The sequence below is a fragment of the Catharus ustulatus genome, chromosome 2, assembly GCF_009819885.2.
Source record: "Catharus ustulatus isolate bCatUst1 chromosome 2, bCatUst1.pri.v2, whole genome shotgun sequence".
Lineage (NCBI taxonomy): Eukaryota > Metazoa > Chordata > Aves > Passeriformes > Turdidae > Catharus > Catharus ustulatus.
Window position 1 is genome coordinate 48,433,381 of NC_046222.1, and position 20,497 is coordinate 48,453,877.

The following is a 20,497-nucleotide window of genomic DNA, read 5'->3' on the forward strand; positions in this document are numbered from 1 at the left end:
TCTAAGAAGGCAGGAGAGGTTAAAGGCAGATCAGTTTAATTTAACAAGCTTAACTTATTAGAGTACCTCTTTAAATAAGGATTAATTGCTATCAACACATCAGAAAAACAAGTTATTTTTAAAACAGATTTTGGTCACTAAGCTTTTATAAAGTGAATATAAATACTCATGCTGGAAATGCAAGTCATTTTATATTTTCAAGGCATGGTACCTCAACAAAGTCTAGGTCACAGTTACCTTGAGCATACTGATATCCTTAGATAATCTCCACCCAGCTTGACAAAATGTTTCTCTGAAAGGTCCTGTTACAAAAGAACTTGTCAATAACAGTGAAAAGTAATCATAGCAGTTAGCATGAGAAGTCAAAATTAAAGGCCATAACATTATAAATATTTATATTTTGTTAGATGCTTTCATAACATACCTTTTTTGTAAAGAGGCTGCACACAATCAAACATACAAAGCTATAGTCTACACTTTCAGGCTCTCTCTGGTCATTCCATAAAACAAATGGCCAAATAATCCCCATACCCAAAGACAACCTTGGAGGAATTAACCTCACAAACTGGTGTATGTTTGTTATCAGGAGATCTCAGCATAGGAAGAAGAAGGAGGCCAACCCTGCAAACATTTCCGGGTGTCTTTAACATTTGTACTTTAGGAGACATAACACGAAGTTTTATGGTTAATTCATCTGGCTTTTAACTGGCCAAGAAAATGTGAAAAAGTGGGAAACTAGGTTGGTGGAGAAAATGGGAATGATGTCAAAGGCTGGAGGATGTAAACTCCCACTGGGGACACCTGGTGTGAGTTTTATTGCTGTGTTTCATCACTTGTTGAAATATACAGGTGCCTTGCACTGATGGATAATGCCTTTTTCCTTCTGCTCTTCCTCTTTGAGTTTAGAAAAATGCACCATACAGTTTTTCCTCTAATGCCACTCTAAAGTAGCAAACAGCTTTTACTATCAGAGTAAGTTATTAACATGACAAAAAGGATAAAAGGCAATCCCACTACCACTTAATTTTGCAACTAAGCCCAATAGAGCTTGTAAGACATTGATCAAAAGAGTCATCTTCTTAAGATCTTGACTCGCCTACAACCAGAAACTGGGAGCAGAAACAAGATCCAACACCCCATTCAAAGTAACAGCAAGATGAAAGATGGTGCCTGCACAGGTGATTCAAATGGAGCTCTCCATCCACATCCAAGTGTTCAGAAAACAAACACTGTCCTGAACTGAGAAATGACTACCAACAAGTTGCACTGGTAATGAAATTACCTCCACCGAGTGCCTGGCCCCTGGCAGAGTGGACCACGGGGAAGATGAATTATGCAGAGGGCTCAGCACACTCAGGGATTGCTCTTAATGCCCTGGAATGTGCCTCAGCAGAATGCCAGTGTCCGGCACCACTGGCTGGAATCCAAGCAGATCCATTACCTTCCCTTTATACAACAGCTTACCACATGCCTCTCTGACGCCAGAGATACGCCCTTCCTCCTCCTCTTTATTTTTATCTTTAGTATCTTTAACACAACTGAGATGCATACTTTAGGCTGTATCATTAAGGAGGATTTTAAATCCAGTTTAGCACTTGGTAAATTATTGTGCTATTTTCCCAATGCTAATCTATTACTGTTTTAAAAACAGCAAATTAAACTAACAATACAGTTCACACAGTTGCTTACATGAGTTACACTGAATTACCTGTACTTTGAATACCAAGTTATCTGCACAAGAATTCTCTAAATCTCCAAAAAAACAAATCTTTTGGACTCAAAAACAATTATTTTGACAGTCTCAGAAAAAAAAATAGTCTTTATCAAGAAGTTCTTAGTAAATACAGGATAGAGAAAAGATAATGATACATTTCCTTTCAAAACTGACTTGCTTTTTCTTCAGTTGTGGGTATTTGCTGTACACAGTTGCACCCAAATCTGGTTGAGAAATAGTGTACCTTTGAAATTCTGTGTCTGTCTTTGACTCTGGTCTCCAAAGAATCATATTTCTATCCCAGACTAACAGTACCACAAGAACCTCAATATTTTTACTTGGGAAAAAATACACAACTCTCCAGAAAGCACCTTTTGGTTTTTTTTAAATAAATCATACAGAGAACAAGTTGGTTGATAGTAGGCTTATAGCAGGCTTATCTGATCTGAAAGATGCAGACTGAATTTTGTGTTTGGCTGTATCCAGATCATGGGTTTGAGAGTAAGTAGTTTGTATCCCAACTTTCAGACTCTTCTTATTCTGAAAAATTACTTCTCTCGATTTCTCTTCTATGCAATAGAAATCTTCCTAATATTGTCAAAATAACTGTATTCCTAATTTGCAGACTACAACCACCTGTTTTGTTTTCAAGGGGAAAAAAACAATTGAAAAAAACTTCTGCCCATTCTGCAGCAAACTTACTACTCCAGAAGAGTCTGAGGTTTTCCTTACAGAAATGTGCATGCCCAGGACTCACTAGCACAGTTATCAGTATGCTGAGGTGCAGCCTTGTTGTTTTTAACAAGGCCACTAAAACTACACCAAGCCTGGCATTATGAACACAGCTGTTCATTTCTATGCTAATTAGAATTAGAAAAAATACTGAATTGCGACACTACACTCCCGCACCACCACAAAAAAAACAAAACAACAAGGGGGAACTTTTATTCCCAGAGCAAAATCTCAGTTCATAGATTCATAGCTCAGGTATCATAAGTTTTTGTATGTTTTGTTGCAGTATATGAGAACCCTGTTATTAAAAACTATCTCAACATACAAGGCACTACAAAAACAATTGACATTAAGACAATCTAAGTTTATATTTCTAAACTATCTCCACACAACAAAAGTTCCTTTTTTTTTCCCCAAACTCAAGAATTTCTCAAGCTGCTTCTGCATGGGAGGTGATCTCTCCCCCTTTCTCATTGAAGGTCACCAGTCCTCATCAAAGCACAAAAATAAGTCAAAGCCCATATTACCAGGAATGGAGTAGGATATTAAATGGATAGTCAACTATGAATTCCGCAAGATTACAGCAGTTGCCTTTTTACAGCCTTTCTTCTATTACTATAGGCTTGTTTTTCACAATTAAGTAGTGCACCTTGGCACTTCAGTGAAGTTTCTCCCTTGGTGATGTAGCAAATGCCAGCAAAGAACTCATCAAGGCTCTTCCTACACTTGACTCTAAAGTCTAAACTCTAACATAAAGTGTATTTATACATCAATCCCTCCACTTAGTTTCATAATGAATATCAGCAAAGCATTTGATATCAATGAAGTATTAACGGGCATCATTAAAAACAGCCCTGTGGACAAGGACTTGAGGTACGGTTGATGAAAAACTCAACATGAGCTGTCGATGTCCATTTGCATCCCAATAAGCCAACTGCATCCTGCATCCAAAGCAGCATGGCCAGAAGGATGAGGGAGGGTAGCCTGTCCCCCTGCTATGCTCTGGTGAGACCATTACACTAATGGTTCTCCCAACATAAGGATGTGGAACTGTTGGAGTAAGTCCAGAGGGGATCACATAGCTGGGAAGAGGACTGGATCACCTCCCCTGTGAAGACAGGCTGAGAAGGTTGGGGCTGCTGAGCCCGCAGAAGAGAAGGTTGTGTGGAGACCTCACAGCAACCTTCCAGTATCTGAAAGGGGCCCAAAGGGAAGCTGGAGAGAGATTTCTTCTCAGGAACTGTAGTGATAGGACAGCAGGTAATGGGCACAGACTGAGGAGAGGAGATTTAGGCTGGATACTAGGAAGAAATTCCTTACTGCGAGGGTGGTGAGACACTGGAACAAGCTACCCAGAGAAGCTGCAGATGTCCCATCCCTGGTGTCCAAGGCCAGGCTGGATAAGGCCTTGAGCAACCGGGTCTAGTGGGAGGTGTCCCTGCCCATGGCAGGTGGGATGGGACTAGATGATTTTTAAGGTCCCTTCCAACTCTTAATATTCTACAATTCTACAAAAATCATGTAATTGTTCACAATGCTGAGAAAGTATCTCATTGTCCATTTTAAATCTTCCAGTCCTTATGATTCAGAAGTTTCAAGCCTGGAGGTTCAAAACCAATAAAAAGAATACAGACAACCTTAAACAAAACCAAAACCACTACATTTTCATCCAGTTCAATTTTAAGGCTTGATTTATGATTTCTGAATGCTTTTACAACTAAATCACCCTACCATGAAGTTCCACTTACTCTCTTGTCAAAGCACAGTTTTACCATTGCTATGTGGTATGCAAATTACTTATGAATATATATAACAGCATTATAATTTCTTTTAGTGTCAGACATTTCATGGATATCTATTTTATGAACAATAGAAAATTAATTATGCTATTTTATACATTTATTGCATAAAATAATATTTTTTGAGGCAACTGCAACAATGCAGGGTGCTTTCCTCAGTGCCTTATGCATACATCAGTTCCAAAAATACAGTAGAGAAGCCCCTGGAGAAGAAAAGATCCATTTTCTCATTCCCTGCTTTCTCTACTATAAAAGTATTACATTAAATAGGAATATTATAGGACCAATATTATAGAGGAATAAAATAAATATTTGCTGCAAAAGCAGAACAACTGCTTTTTTGAACTGCCTATAGAAGTTTCACACAGCAAAATATTTCAGAAAAATATATTAAAAATTTTTTTCAACTGATGCATGCATAGTGCAGTGAGGCATGGATAGTGTTGCTAGCATGTTACCTTCAAATTCTTATGAAAACTATTAATGGTCTCTGCTCTTTGCAAATTACAGCCTGAAGTACCAATACCCTATCCACAATTAAAAGTGTGACTTCCAGAATGGTAAGGAACATTGTATGCATGAAGTTCTACACCCTTTGAAGAACTGCAAGGAACTTTTAAATCCACTTGCAGTGGTCTAGTCAGACCAGCTGGGTATTTCTGATGCCAGAACCGGATGTAGGTAACGTGAATTCATCGAGGTGATACGCAGTCACACACACACACTACTGAACCATATGGAAGGGTCTCATTCCATCCTATTAATACCACATCCAGAATTTAATCCCCATGCCGCCTGGCCCAGAGCCACTGTGTCTGCTTTCCATTACTCATCACCTTCTAACTCTGCATTCAAAGCTGAGCCCAGAGCAGCCCCTTTGCTTCAACAATGGAAGCAGTCTTGCTTCCTGCTGCCAGAGTAGCCTCTCACATGAAGTCTGCTGCTCCTGGAAGTTATGGAGGGAGAGTGACCTAACCCACAGGCTACAGGGGATGAAGAAGGAACAAAGATGCCCCATTACTCCCACAATACAGTCTTACAGATCCTAACCACAAAGGATTCAGCCATGGGATGACTCCCAGGATAATCACTTCTTGTTTGCTGTCAGTGCCAGTATTCTACGATATTGGAAGTAGTACCTCCTACCACTGCCAGAGACAATGAGTGTACACTGCAAGGAAAAATCCATCTGTACTGGGAACACCATCTAATCCTTTAAAAGTTTTACACCAAGGAATCTGACTATGATTCCATGACCTCTGATAATGCATCTTGATTGCTTTGCTGTCTTTTCAAGAAGCAGAAGTGACATAGGTCTCAGCACTGCAGATTATAAAGTGAGGCACCCATGAAAAACATTCAGTAAAAAATGGTGGATTATCAGTGCAAGTGCATTATTTTTCATAGGGTTGTTAATATAAAGAATCCAGTATTTATTGCTGCACAAAGTCTGCTCAGTTAACACATCCAACACTTCTGGTGCACCAAACTATTTAGGTATTTACTTTTTTTTTTTTTTTTTTTTTTTTTTGAGGCTGAAGAGAAACAAGAACACAAGTCTTAAAATTCAAGAATATCAATGCAACACCATTTGGTAATGCCATTATCAGTTTTCCAAATTTAACAGCAGTTGGGAAAAAAGTATCTCAATGTATTTTTCTGGAAGATTTGAGTAGTAACATACAATTAGTATATTCGTATATTCAGAAAAAAACACTGTGTTCTAGGAAAAGTAATTTTATACCCTTTACGCTATTTATCATTCACGATGGTTCTTCCCTAAATTAAAATCTAAAGTTTTAATGGATTTTTTTTAAATCCAGGAAGAGAAGACTTGCTTTAGTTTTTGCCATTTTTGTTTTCCATGTTGAGTCCTTTCCACAGGTCACAGTCTAAATGCTGCTACTTACAACTTTTTAGACCTTTGTACTCTTTTCCAAAAAATTTCCTGGAAAGAACAGAAGTGCTTCACTACAGCTCTATGTGAAAAAATTAACAATTGTTTTTTTTTCTCAGAAGGAGAAATACTGCAACAGTAACACATACATACAATAACCAAGCTACAAAAACAAATTCCAGCTCTGATATAATACAGAAGTTGATTTAATTGGAATGACAAATTACAATACACATTTTAACTGTATATGACAAAATAGAGCATGTTTCACTACTATAAATTAACCCCAATATACAGTAATTTCACAATTATAAGACGCATCTGATTGTAAGCCGCACTTCTGGGTGTCGGCAACTTTTCATTCTTTGTCCATATATGAGCTGCACCAGATTATTAGCCGCACTTTTGTTTGCAGCGAGTTGCCAATTAGTAACAGAATCGTGGGATCTCGGGGATTACTGGCTCGGCTTGGGGCCGTGTGGACTCGGCTCGGTGCTGCAGCGGGGCTGCCTCCCCCTTGCGGCTTGGCTCAGGGCTGCTGCGGCCACGACTCACACTTCCGGGTTGGCTCAGGGTGGCTGCGGCTCGGGGTTGCCGCAATGCGGGGCTGCCGCAGAGCAGTTGCGGCTCAGGGTGGCTGTGGTTCCCATGGTGCGGCCGTGGCTTGGGGCTGTCGCAGCTTGAGGCTCAAGGCTGCCGCAGTTCACAGCTCAGGGATGCCGTGGCTTGCGGCTTGGGGCTGCTGCAGCTTGGGGCGGCCGCAGTTCCCGCAGCATGGCAGCAGCTCACAGCTGCTGTGGCGTGGCTGCGGCTTGCGGCTTGCACTTCCACATTGGGTCAGGGTGGCTGCGGCTCACAGCTCAGAGATCCTGTGGCCGCCTGCTCCCGCCCTTCCCGCGCATCTCCTGCTGGCCGGGGCTGCCCACAGCTGCCCGCTCCCGCTCTCCTCGTGCGTCTCCTGCTGGTCGGGGCTGCCCGCTCCCGCCCACCCCGTGTGGCTCCTTCTTGCCGGGACTGCCCACGGCCACCTGCTCCTGCCCTCCCCGCGCAGCTCCTGCCGGTCGGGGCTGCCCACAGCAGCCCGCTCCCACTCTCCTCGTGCGTCTCCTGCCGGCGGGGGCCACCCGCTCCCGCCCTCCCTGCACGGCTCCTGCCAGCTGGGGCCGCCTGCAGCCGCCTGCTCCCACCCTCCCTGCATGGCTCCCGCTGGCTGGTGCTGCCTGCTCCCGCCCTCCCCGCGCGGCTCGGCTTGCAGCTCACACTTCCGGGTTGGTAAATTTCTGACTTTCGTCCATATATTGGCCGCTTCGGATTATTAGCCGCACTTCCGGGTTGGGACCAAAATTTTAGTCAAAAGGGTGCGGCTTATAATCGTGAAATTACTGATTTTGTTGGAAGTTTCCATGTGGCAATGTCTGGCTACATCTAGTTCAAATAACAAGAGTTCACAGAGCTTAAAAATTTTTCACTTAAGAATAAATAGCAGCATGCACCGCACATAGTCTGATGGAAGGCTGGAAGAAAATAATGGCAGATAAAACAAATCAAAGCACAGAAAAAGCATCTACACATTGCAGAGATGCGGTGAAAAACATCCCGTTTTGCTCTGCTTGCAGGTGCAGGTTTTGCTTTACCTGTTATACTGTCTGTATTCTAAGCTACAAATTTTCTCCTCTTTACTCTTCTGACTCTCTCCCCCAAGGAGAGAGGCAATGAGAGGCTCTGAGATGTGTAGTTCCCAGTAGGGGCTAAATCACAACAGCAAAAAAGCAGAAAAGCTTCTCTTAAGTGGACATGGACCCCATGAAGAACATCTAAGAACCACAGCACCAAGTCTGAATGATTTCAAGAAGCGTTTGGACTTTCAGGCACATGATGTGACTCTTGGGGATGGTCCTGTGCAGGGCCAGGAGCTGGATTTGATGAACCTTCAGAGTCCCTTTCAACTGAGCTTATTCTGCGATTCTGTAATGTGAACAACTAAGTCAAACATCAGTTCTCCTCATTTGTTCTATACTGAACAGCACAAATTTAATATTAATGCTCTACATTAGATAAAATAATCTAAAGTGATCTGGGAAATGCTGGTTTTAAATTTATGTGTGTTGTGTATTGTGCTTTTCATCTTTTGGAGATTACAATGTTTATTCCTGCTGTTTCACATCTTTCACATCTTCAGCAGAAGCCTATAATTGTTTACTTATTCCCAAACACAGCAGTGATACTACTGTATTCTCCGATGCCTAAGACCATCAAGTGTATTTTTCAGTAAAAAAGGTGACAGATGTTTTATCCATCAGCTTTACTGCATTTCCAAGTAAGAACTATAAGCCAAGAAAAAGTCATTAGAGTGTAATGAGCAACGGAAAACATTTCATTGTGACAATCCCAGGCTACTGAGACCACTGTCTCTACGCATTTAAACAATATAAGGTTATAAAGTAAAGAGCACTTTCTTAGTCTCCATGCCAAGTATAATTTTGGTTTTGCATTGCCATTAAAAATACCAAATTAGTAGACAAGTCTACAGGTGCTTAAAAACAAGCCTAGAGAGGACTAGTACAGAAGCTGTACTGTATCTCCAAACAAATTACTGTCAGCTACACTACTAAGGTTTATCTTCTAATTTTTAAAATTTTATAAAAGGAAAAGCAGACTGTCAGATAATGTGGTCAATACATAACCATTAAAACTTAACTGAAAAATAAAGTTCATTTTGGCAAATCTGTGGCATCATAAAATATAATTACGAGGTCCATTTCACCACAGCGAGCACTACAGTACGACAGAACTTCGTGCTTTTCTTCTTGGCAAGATCTAACATCAGCGAGCCCATTCAGTGAAGTTCAAAGCCCAGCCTAACCTGGCAGCACACAGACCTCTGCCTCTTACAGGGTCACCAGAAGGAGCTTTTGGTAGAACTTCAAGCAGATTTCATCCTTCAAATGGTGAGATTATCTGGCCATTCAGACTAGAAACTTTCAAAATAAATTGTATTCTCGTATTTATTTTTTTTATTATTGTATTTACACAGTCTATATTTTAAGTATATTTTATACATATGCATACATATCCTTACTAATATATATAAAGTATAAATTTACATTGCAAATATATATGTACATAGCTTTATATGCAGCTCGGTATATGTTATTTTAATATGACAGCATTATTAATAGATTATTGTAACATGGCAGTCGCCAATAAAAGGCATTATCAAAGAAAATGTCTCCTTTTAAAAAAATAAAGATTAAGAAAAAAGTACAGTAATTTCATGATTATAAGCTGCACCATTTTGACTTAAAATTTTGGTCCAAACCCAAAGTGCGGTTTATAATCAGGTGCAGCTTATATATGGACAAAGAACGAAAAGTTGCTGTTTTAGTTTGGAGGACAGGTGTCTGCTAAGAAAGGCAGGAGCTTCTCTTCGAATGGAGAATGTAAACCCCTCCCCCCAAATTATTACAATTTTGAAATCAAGGGGCTTTCAGGCAAAAATATGGAAATTAGGAATAACAGTTCTTTTCTAGGGAAATTAAAATAGAAATACAGTACTACAAAGAAACAAACCCCAAGCCCTGACAAAGTCAGAGTACAACCTGACCCCTCATCAGGCAGGGTGTTGGTAGCAGTCCCATTAAATGGTGGCTGCATCCTCCTGCAGTGACAGATGTGATTCAGTTGGAGCAGTGCTCCTGCAGAAGGTGCAGTTTCCCTCCGGAGGTCCAGTGGTGATGTGGAGAAATCCGGTTTTCCTCTAGAGTCCAGTGGAGAAAGGGGCTCCCTCAGTGTCCCCAAACCTCTGTTTTTATCTTGGTAAGAAATGTTGGGCTCTTCCCCCTGGCTGGAGCAACTTCCAATGGGATGCAGTAATTTTATCAGTCCCACAGTGGGACTCAATGGGCCATTAGCAGAAAATGACTCGCTGGAGGAAGGATGGGTTGTGAAAAGATAAAGAACAATGCCCCATCTGGTTTCAATGGATGACCCATTAGCAGAATATCTCCCATGGAGATAAGGATCACTGCCCCTCACCCTCAACAGATAATGATAGAATAGATACCTTTTATCACACTCTGTATTGTCACGTGTGGCTTATAATCAGGTGCGGCTTATGTATGGACAAAGAACGAAAAGTTGCTGGCACCTGGAAGTACGGCTTATACTCAGTGCGGCTTATAATCGTGAAATTACTGTAGTTGGAAATACCAATTTTCTTCATTTCGTGTAATTTTTCCATTTATACTAGAGTTTGTGCAGAGTTTTTGGAAGCAGATGAAGGAGTTTCTTTGATGATTTGGCAAAGGAGCAGGGAAGGTATCAGGACCAATAATATTTATTAGCTACATCTGCTATAAGTGCTTTTTATAGACTACATGAGTGCAAGACAGTCATTCTTGAAATTTCTCCTACCCTAAAGGGGACACAAACCTTGAGGAACTACTTGAAATGATGTGGTGTTTAAAGCCTACAAGACTCTCTTCTCTTTTATTTCAGCTGTATGTGTAAGAAAAAGCTCAGTAGTACACGTGTTCTGAATGAGCACTTCACATAGTTCCATTATCTTGGATGATAATTTAAACTACATTCTGTGTTTTTTGTTCTTTCTGGCTAGATTATGTTTCCAAAATGCTGAGCCACTTGCCAAGATATTCAGTCAGCCACAATACTACACAGAGTCTACAAGTAAGTGCAATACAGGGCTGTCATGCTAACCCAGCAAACGCATTTGGAAAACAGTACAAAACAGCAGCAATGGGAGAACAGTCACTACTGCTTATACAGAACAGAACACTTCTTACAAAAAAAAAAAGGTAATTATCAATAAGCTCAAAGTTTCTAGGGGGAAAAAAAGGCAAACAGAACTTCCATCTAAGAAACCAAATCAAAAAGAAACTTTGTAGCATCTATGTTGAAACCATCTACTGTATTTACTGGAGAAAAAGTCTTGTATCACCAGTAAATAAATGCTAGTTTCTTCTTGAGGTTCTTTGCTAAAAATCAGAATATTATTTTGTGCAATTCTTTATTTTTAGCTTTCAGGCACGCTATATTCTTTTCTGTTTATGTTTGTCCATTAACATAAACAGCCAAAGACTCTCAAGCTCTAACCTTTTACTACATTAGCTAAAAGCACAAAACCATGCAGCTTAACTCACCCCATCTGTCCACATGTATCAAAGTGCCTAGAAGGAATGTTAGTTAGATTTTATTTCATCACTGAAGTCATATAGCAAGAGTGAATTCAAGAAAAAGGTGATAGATCAGATGAAAGATAGTTAAATGTTAACCTTGACCTCTAAGATCACATCTGACATCATGTTGTTTTAGTATCAATGAAGACACCTGCCCAAAGAATCTCTGTGCACAAAGAGAAGGGAATAAATGTAAATATTTTCAAAGCTGGGAACTTAAGGATATAAATATTTCACATTCAAAAATCTGAAAAGGATACCATATATTTAAAGCTGTAAAACAAATGCACATACATAAGTAATATTTAAGGGTATAATTAATTATAACACCATGGTCCTAGAGATTCCACACACTCTATACCACATTCTATTTTAGGCACATGACATGACAATGTCTGTATGACACTAATGCTGAGAATTATGTTTGTGATATATTTATTATCCCAGTTATTGATTTAGACTGCTTGATGGATATCTGATACATACAGTATTTCCATAACACAGTGAAATACAGAATTAAACAAGGGGTAGCTAAGGTTACATTGGCTGCACAAAGGAACAGTTTCAGAAACCCTGAAGCATATTTACAGGAAAGAAAAAAGACTGGGATAAGCTGAGCTAGCAATCTAATTGCAGCGGAGATGCCTATTTATCAATGCTTAAAAATGAAGGAATGCTGTTTAAAAATGTTTTGAGCACACAATATTTTCAGAATATTTTGAGACTAGTATCCAAAATTGATTCATTGAATATTAATTCAGAGGCAACAATGTTACAAGCCATTTAAATTCAGAACCAAAACAATTGCAGTACTTCAGTCTACTTCTAGATGCACAGTAGAGGAAAAAAAATAATAGGAATACATTCACATGATATACCTGAGTTAGAAGGCATATGCATAAATTATGTTAAACTGTCTCTTTCATAGTCATAGACTAGAGTTATCTGAATAATTCAATAAAAAAATGACTACCTATTTCCTGTTCAGTAACAGGCAGTATTGAATGCATTTACTCACTGAGTTGACAGACTTGTCATGATCTATGACAACTTCTTTGGTGATATTTATTGGGATAGTATAGCAGTAAAGATACAGTGAAAAATAAACCATGGAGCTGGCATAGGGATGGATGCTACCACGTGCCAACAAGAGCACTGCCTGCAGCTTGGCACAGCTGAATAAGGAGCCTCTCCTGTGCTGGGCACTGCTGGAAAGGAACACCAGGGGTTCAAAGTACCTTGAATCCAACTGGAGCCTCCTCCAAAGGCTGTGAGTCTTGCACATCCTTCAGCAGGAAGATTTAAAGCCACCATCTTGTAGATGGTTCAAGGACACAACCTGAGTAGTAAGAACACTCTAAGACCTTTCCAACCATGCTACAAGCAGAACAGGAATCTAAGGCTATGCAGGGAACCACTGCCTGGCTGTGTGCTGTCTACTGCCATGCAGAACAGCGTAAAACAGCAAGAAGAACAATAACCAGGAGCAAGGTAAGATGTAAAAAGACAGAAGAACAACATTTGGAGGAAGCTGTCCCTTCCTTTAAGGAAGCTGTAAAGCAGGAGATTTAAAAACCAAAGAAATAAACAAATAATCCTTACTTAAAGATGTTCCAACCCACAAAAGCAACAGTAATTTTCATTATTTTTACACGGCACTGTTTTACTACATAGATTTTAGCAATTAATAATGTAACCATATGGTCAGGTTCACACAAACTAAATTCCACTGTGAGGCTTCCCTGAGGCCTGCGAGCCATCACTGAGCAGCTTGTTTGATGTGGATTACATCTGCATTGAGTTTCAAAACCACGTTAAAATTATGATATACATGCTTAATTTTACTTAGTGAGCATCCCTGTAATTGTATATGTGCATCTGCATTCTCAATTTCTAATAGAATGAAGACTTGAAGTTAAACACTTCAAAATATTACTTAGGAGAAAAGAACCTATCCTGGGATTTTTGCTCTAATAAAAGCAAAATTTTTCTTTTGCTGACAGAGTAAACACAAGAATCTTCTTGTATGTTTCTTAGATTAGACTGCACATATTCTTTCTGGTTCTATTTTAGAACCACATTCCTGTCTCCAGGCGATTCTATACATCATTATAAATCCTTATGCAATTTTATCCAAGGTTCTATATTTATCAAGACACCTCATCTTAACAGCAATGTTCTTTCCTCAGCATGAAGCAGGCAAAGATACCCTCAAAAAATTCCCATTCTAACACGATTCATCAACGTCTCACAATTCAAAGCACTAACATGTAACTTCGCAGGAATCATTATTAATGTATAAGAAATACACACTTTTTTTCCTATTTGGTGGTTGAATTCAAATGCCACACATATATTTTTATCTCGCCAAAAATCCTTCACATGCACTTATTATGCACAGCTTCCTAAAGAACACTCTCTATTACAAAGAAAAAAAAATCATAAATATAGTGAGTGAGAAAGTGTGGCCTGCAAGCAGTGTAAGCATAATTAAAGTCACGAAGTGATCCTGGTTACTCAGGGTGTGTAAAAAGCCAATTAAAACCCCAGAGCTATCCACTTCTTCCTTCCACTGCTCTGTAGAAATTATTTCAGATCATTTAAAGTGCTGTTTTGACCTGCATGCAACTGATTACAATTGTTTTGGAAGCACAAGAAGTTTACATGTTTTTGCCAGAAGTGACCAATCAAGTAAATATACACTAGACATGTAACATGCTTATAGTAGACATTATTTTGAAAATTTTCCATTGATCTTGGCCAGAAATTTTGCCGTGAGAAGAAAAACCATGCACAAAATATTGGAACTTGCCTAAACCAACTATATTTCAGCACTCCATCTCTTTGGAGACACAGTGGACATCTTGAAGTGTCACCAAAAAACACAGGCAGGATTACAAAACCTTTTAATTTTTTTTTTATCAGCTTCCAAGTCTGGGAGTCCAGAGACTTCTACTAAACCCCTGATAAAAACAAGTTATATTTAATATATGCACTCTCCCTAGTTTATCCTATGAGCTGCGGTACTGAGTTCTGCATAGTCCTAGGATTTGTTTATATACTATTTTGCCTCTCCACAGTGGCAGAACCAAGGGTGTGTCCCCTGACCTAACTAGCATTTGGAGAATCTTTTACAATATTCAGGTTTCATTAAAAAGTATAAGGCAATAGTTCCAAAATTGTTTTTTACAGTGTGTACACATACAGACCTGAAAAACAAATCTAGTTTTAATCACTCAAAGTCTTTTTATCCCAGTTGCTCAGAGTAATAGTTTTCATGCTGTGACATAAAAAGTTGCCATTCCCATGTGTGTGACATAGGAGTCACCACTCCCATGTAGTGTGTGAGTTGTGTGACATACAAAGTCACCACTCCCATCTTTGCTTCTCTTAAGAATCACTGACACTCGAAAAATGATGAAACATTCAATGCAGTTTTAAGTGAAATTTAAAAATTAATGCAGTCCAAAATAGAATTGTTTCAATAAATGTACAGTAATTTCACGATTATAAGCCGCACTGAATATAAGCCGCACTTCTGGGTTTCAGCAACTTTTTGGTTTTTTGTCCATATATAAGCCGCACCTGATTATAAGCCGCATGTTACAATACAGAGTGTGATAAAAGGTATCTGTTCTATCACCATCTGTTGAGGGTGGGGACAGTGATCCTTATCTCAATGGCAGATAATCTGCTAATGGGCCATCCATTGAAACCAGGCAGGGCATTGTTCTTTATCTTTTCACAACCCATCCTTCTTCCAGGGAGTCATTTTCTGCTAATGGCCCATTGAGTCCCACTGTGTGACTGATAAAATTACTGCATCCCATTGGAAGTTGCTCCAGCCAGGGGGAAGAGCCCAACATTTCTTACCAAGATAAAAACAGAGGTTTTGGGACACTAAGGGAGCCCCTTTCTCCACTGGACTCCAGAGGAAAACCGGATTTCTCCACATCACCACTGGACCTCTGGAGGGAAACTGCACCTTCTACAGGAGCACTGCTCCAACTGAATCACATCTGTCACTGCAGGAGGATGCAGCCACCATTTAATGGGACTGCTACCAACACCCTGCCTGATGGGGTGTCAGGTTGTACTCTGACTTTGTCAGGGTTTGGAGTTTGTTTCTTTGTAGTACTGTATTTCTATTTTGATTTCCCTAGAAAAGAACTGTTATTCCTAATTTCCATATCTTTGCCTGAAAGCCCCTTGATTTCCAAATTACAATAATTTGGAGGGAGGGGGTTTACATTCTCCATTTCAAAGAGAAGTTCCTGCCTTTCTCAGCAGACACCTGTCCTCCAAACTAAAACAGCAACTTTTTGTTCTTTGTCCATATATAAGCCGCACCTGATTATAAGCCGCACTGCCGGGTTTGGACCAAAATTTTAGTCAAAATGGTGCGGCTTATAATCGTGAAATTACTGTATTTCAAATAAAAATAGAATTTCAGACACTTAAAAATATTTTACAAATTGTTTATTGTTATAAGCACTAACTTAATAGTTTCAGTACGATCAAATACAACATATATATTTAAGACCTCCAGGACACAAACTGCATTGCCTCTGATCCGGAATAATTGAAGAAGATTGCTGATGCAAGACAGCAGTAGTAGAAGAGACAAGATAAAGAGAACCAATTAGACTACAATCATGTAACAGTCAGTATTAACAAGAAGAGATCCCAAAAAATACTGTTATTAAGTAATATTTTCCTCATTACCTCAGCAAGCAGTATCAAATATTTAAGTACCAGCTAACGCTTTCACAACTCTAAAAAGAAAATGCTGAAACATGGTAATGTTTATCAGCAGACAAGATTTTGCACACATAAAGCTTCATGTATGTGCCAGTAACAACTTCAGTCAGCCTCATTTAGAAAACAGTGACTTAGACTCGGCACAAATTGTGACACGCTGCAGGGATCACTATTTTTCAAGGGCAAATCAAATTATATTCTTTCTGAAGCTGGTGACCTAAACATGGCCATAAAAAACTCAGCAGGGGCAGGATATACTGCCTCTGGCTGCCTGCTGCTTCTCAGAATTTTCTTATCATTTGCAGTTTGCACGTGTCCAAGATCCAACTTGCAGTCCGTTAGAAAGTTCCTAATTTAGCTGGAGTGGGCCATGTCAGTATTGCAAACTGCATGCCATGAGAGAATAAAGGCACAAGAGACAAGACTCCAAGTCTGATCAAGATTACACACCATGTACCATTGTGCCATTTGCATTCCACTACTGAAAAAGAAAAGCAGCCTGTATAACACCAATGCAGCATGCAGCACAATGTGAACATTTTTGACCCGACTGTGCTGGTTGGGATGACAGAAGAAATACTTTAATGAATTCAACATAAATCCCCATTCTGAGTTACAATGGTAGAACAAAAGCCCTTACCCCCTCCCTTCTTTTTTTCTCCTCTTGATACAAGCTGATTAGCTCATTTTATTAAAAAATGAAAATTGATCTAGTTTTTTCCAACAAAGGCTATTATCTGGTTTGGATATTGTCAGTGTAGTTTCAGTGGTAAATAAAAAATGTAGAATCAAAACCTGTACCAAAATCTATAAAGAAAAAGCTTCAAAAATATTGTGTTCCTTTTGCTATAATAATCTTTTGTAGAGTTTTACAATCAATACTAAGGACTTACGCCAACATATATTAGTCATATGTTTCTAAACAGTAGGTCTGCAAATGAAGATAGAGAATGAAAACAACTTCATAAATCATGAAAGATTACATCTGAGCTATTATTACATTTAATATAGAACGCTTTATTACTGAGATGTTAACCACTTAATGCACCTTGTAAGAACATTTGACAGCAAAAATGGCGACAAAAAAACAGAGCCAAAATTTAAAAAAAAACCCTGAACTGAAAACTCATTGTCAGAATAAACAATTATATTGAAACACAGTAACCAAACGTGCCACTACAAAACAGAACAGAAACTATCCATACAACTCAACAAAGAAAACAGATTATCTGCAGGACCTTTGATTCTGCAAAGACTCATACACAGGCTGGATTTCATTTAATCTGAGCAGAAGTCAGAAGTGCCCCTAACCAATATGAGCAGGATTAAACCCACTCCAGCAGGAAGAAAGGACAGGAATTAAAAATAGATTTAAGAAACTAGGCACCAAAGGCACCAGTCTTTGATTTTAGAATATTCAAAAACTTTAGAAGAAAGAAGAAAAAAGATTAAGTACTAAGTTTATACAACTTTACCTTTGGCACACTGTTTGCCAGTTTCACGAGAAATTGTATGTCTGAAATTGCCTAGAACAAGGAAAAACTGAAAAATGTCTGACTACTTCGACAGAGACTAGTTTTAGTGAGAAAAATGGAAAATCTAAATAGAGTTATCAACTTCAATTACTTAACCTAAACAAGCAGGAAGTATTTACAGTGAACTCTTTGCCTGTACAATGAAGTTACCAATGGTAATTAGGACAAGAATGAAAGTTACTCAGTGGCTCGAATTATGCTTACACCAGAGTCACACACAGACATGACATTGGTCATAATGACAAAACTACTTAAACATAAGGTTTATGCTGCTGAAAAGCATAAATGTTATTATATTGGTTCTTTATAGCATGGAGATACGTTGTGACCTATTTTGCAGCAATTCAACAGTCAAGACTACATCACCAAGAAAATTGGGAAGCGCTGTAGCATAATCTCACTGCATTCTCAAGAGCAACCAGTAAGCCTTGTTGATGATACAGAAGCATACACATTTCCACTGCGTATTCCTTTATAAGAAAATTATGCTGTTTAATTTCAAATACTTGTCTTAACCTGTAATATTTCACACGCCATGCTGCTAACATTCCCACTACATAGCATACTACAACAGGAACAAACAGTACAATATTGTTTGTCAGCACAAGTTCAAGCAAGGCTGGTTAAGATTAGTTACAATGAAAAGAAATAATAATAGAAAATAAGGCTATCCACTACGAGAATGTGTAAAGAGTTTTCATTTCTCAGGATTCCACAATCTCCGAACTGAGAAAAAAGATAGCTTCAAAAGATGTAATAAAGGTGACTACTTGTTTCAACACTCTTGTTTCACTTTGGACTATTTTCTATCAATCAGAAGCTACAAGTAGCATCTAAACTGCTTAAAAATTGCAGCGTGCCTCTTTGGCTCTACCACTGTTGCTCACGGCTTTCACAATCCACTTACAGCATTATGCTTTGCATGGTCATTTCTTGGGTAGTTTTAAAAAGCTCAATACATTATCTGCAGCAATATGGAGTACAATATATATGGAGAATTGGTTTTTCTATCATTTTACTGGAAAACTGAAAAGTTCTAATTGAATAAACACTTGAAGAGACCAGCAATTTACCATCTCCAAAACCAAATCAGTTAAGTAAGTCCAAGACTTTTGGCCTGTCTCCTGAGAATTATTAAAAGCGTACTCATAGGACTGTCCATGCATTACATGGAAACTACTCCTTGAGAACACATCACCCCTTCACTCAACACCTTTTAGAAGTGATTACTTCCCACATTTAACACTTTTTATATATACCTACATACATACCTATTTAAGCAAGAGTTACATGCATAAATGAAATTGGTCTCAATGACAGGCCCTTCAAAAATAATGCAATATTGCCTAAAAACTTACACAACTAAATGTAAGAACAACAAGGAGATAAATTTTCAGTAGGATATCTGCTGAGTGGATGCTTTCCTCGCTAAGGAGATGGATACAGTAAATTAAAGTTCAACACATGCTGTCCAAGGAACCAGGACTACTAGATAATCTATTTAGAAAAATGCTCATCTAATAAAAATTCTGTTTTCTAAGAAGATAGATAGCTTAGATATTTTCCACAATGAAGACTACAATATTTTTTAAACAGTATTAAAAAAGTAATTCTTTGTTCTTGACTCAAGAATAAAGATTGTCCTCAAGAATAAAGGTTGTCCTCAAGAATAAAGGTTGTCCTCAAGAATAAAGGTTGCTATTTATCTGCTTGCAGTTCAGCCTGTTTAATCACTGTTAAGAGATAAGACATCAAGGCATACAAAATGAATACTTCCAAAAATTCTTAGATATAAGTAGATTAATGATACTGCAAGCATAGACTGACCTCTTCCCTCATCACACCTAAGGCCTCTGGCCCACAAAGCATTTAGGTCTTCCAGCTTTGAAATAACAAACCAACTCTAATTGACAGTAACTTCTTATCTGAAGGAAGAACAGGAAGACGCTCACTGCCTCCATGAAAAGGATAAAGTGTACAAAGATTATTTTATAAACAATAACGATCTGCCTGTGAGCGCCCTTCTGAGTGTGCCCTGATGCTCCAAGGCAAATCACATTTTAGCATCCAGTCCACACATTTTGGACATAGTAAGAGAAAATCATTGTGTGTGATGCATTTTAGACAAGTATGAACTACAAAAGTACTGCTTCCGTGAATTAAAGACAGAAACGTGCATGACTGTCTAACAGCACCTGAGGAAGCATCGTGGAAGTTTTCCCCTGAAAGTTACCAGCAAAACACGGAGCCCACTACAGGCCGTGTGTCTGTGCAAACCACACAGGTCCATCGTTCTGCACGACCAGGGCTGTCAAGGGGAGAGGCGAAACGCAAGGCAAACCCTGCCCTCTCCCGCTGCGGAAAACGGCGGAGCCCCGTCCGTGAGGCGAGGCTGCTCAGCCTAAGTGTCACGCCGCTGATGCCAAGGGGGCCGGGGACGCGCATTACCTGCCAGAGCACCGCGGCCAGGAGCTCCCGCAAACAAGTCCCGCCTCACAACAGGGTCCGACCACTGCGGACCCCGACCCGCCCGCGGGCCGCCGACAGCCACTGCTCCCCGCGCGCCCACCAGCCCTGCCCGCCGCCGGTAGCGGGGATGCTGTGCCTTACCTGAGCCAGGACCGTGGGGAACACGCGCCCGCTGTAACACACCGCCAGGCAGCCTCCCCCGGCCAGAGCGGCGGCGGCGGCGGCCCCCCATGCGGGTGGGCGGCGCTGGCTGCGCGGGGGCCGCATCCCGGCGAGCCGCCCCCGCAGCGGGGCTCGGGCGGCCGCCGCCACCGCCGCTCTCCACGCCACCGACATCTTCCCGGAAAGCGCCGCGGTGGCCGCGCCGCGCATGCGCAGTGCCAGGCCCGAGGCCG

At 39.9% G+C, this 20,497-nt stretch overlaps 1 protein-coding gene across 1 annotated transcript in view; it reads right to left on the reverse strand.

Annotated features, from left to right (window-relative positions):
- MICU2 (mitochondrial calcium uptake 2) overlaps positions 1 to 20,474 on the reverse strand; it is a 147,944-nt gene extending 127,470 nt beyond the window's left edge. The window contains exon 1 of the mRNA XM_033051706.2: positions 20,244 to 20,474. Coding sequence (XP_032907597.2) covers positions 20,244 to 20,474 — 231 coding nt within the window. The remainder of the gene's footprint in view (positions 1 to 20,243) is intronic.
- Positions 20,475 to 20,497: the final 23 nt, after the last annotated feature.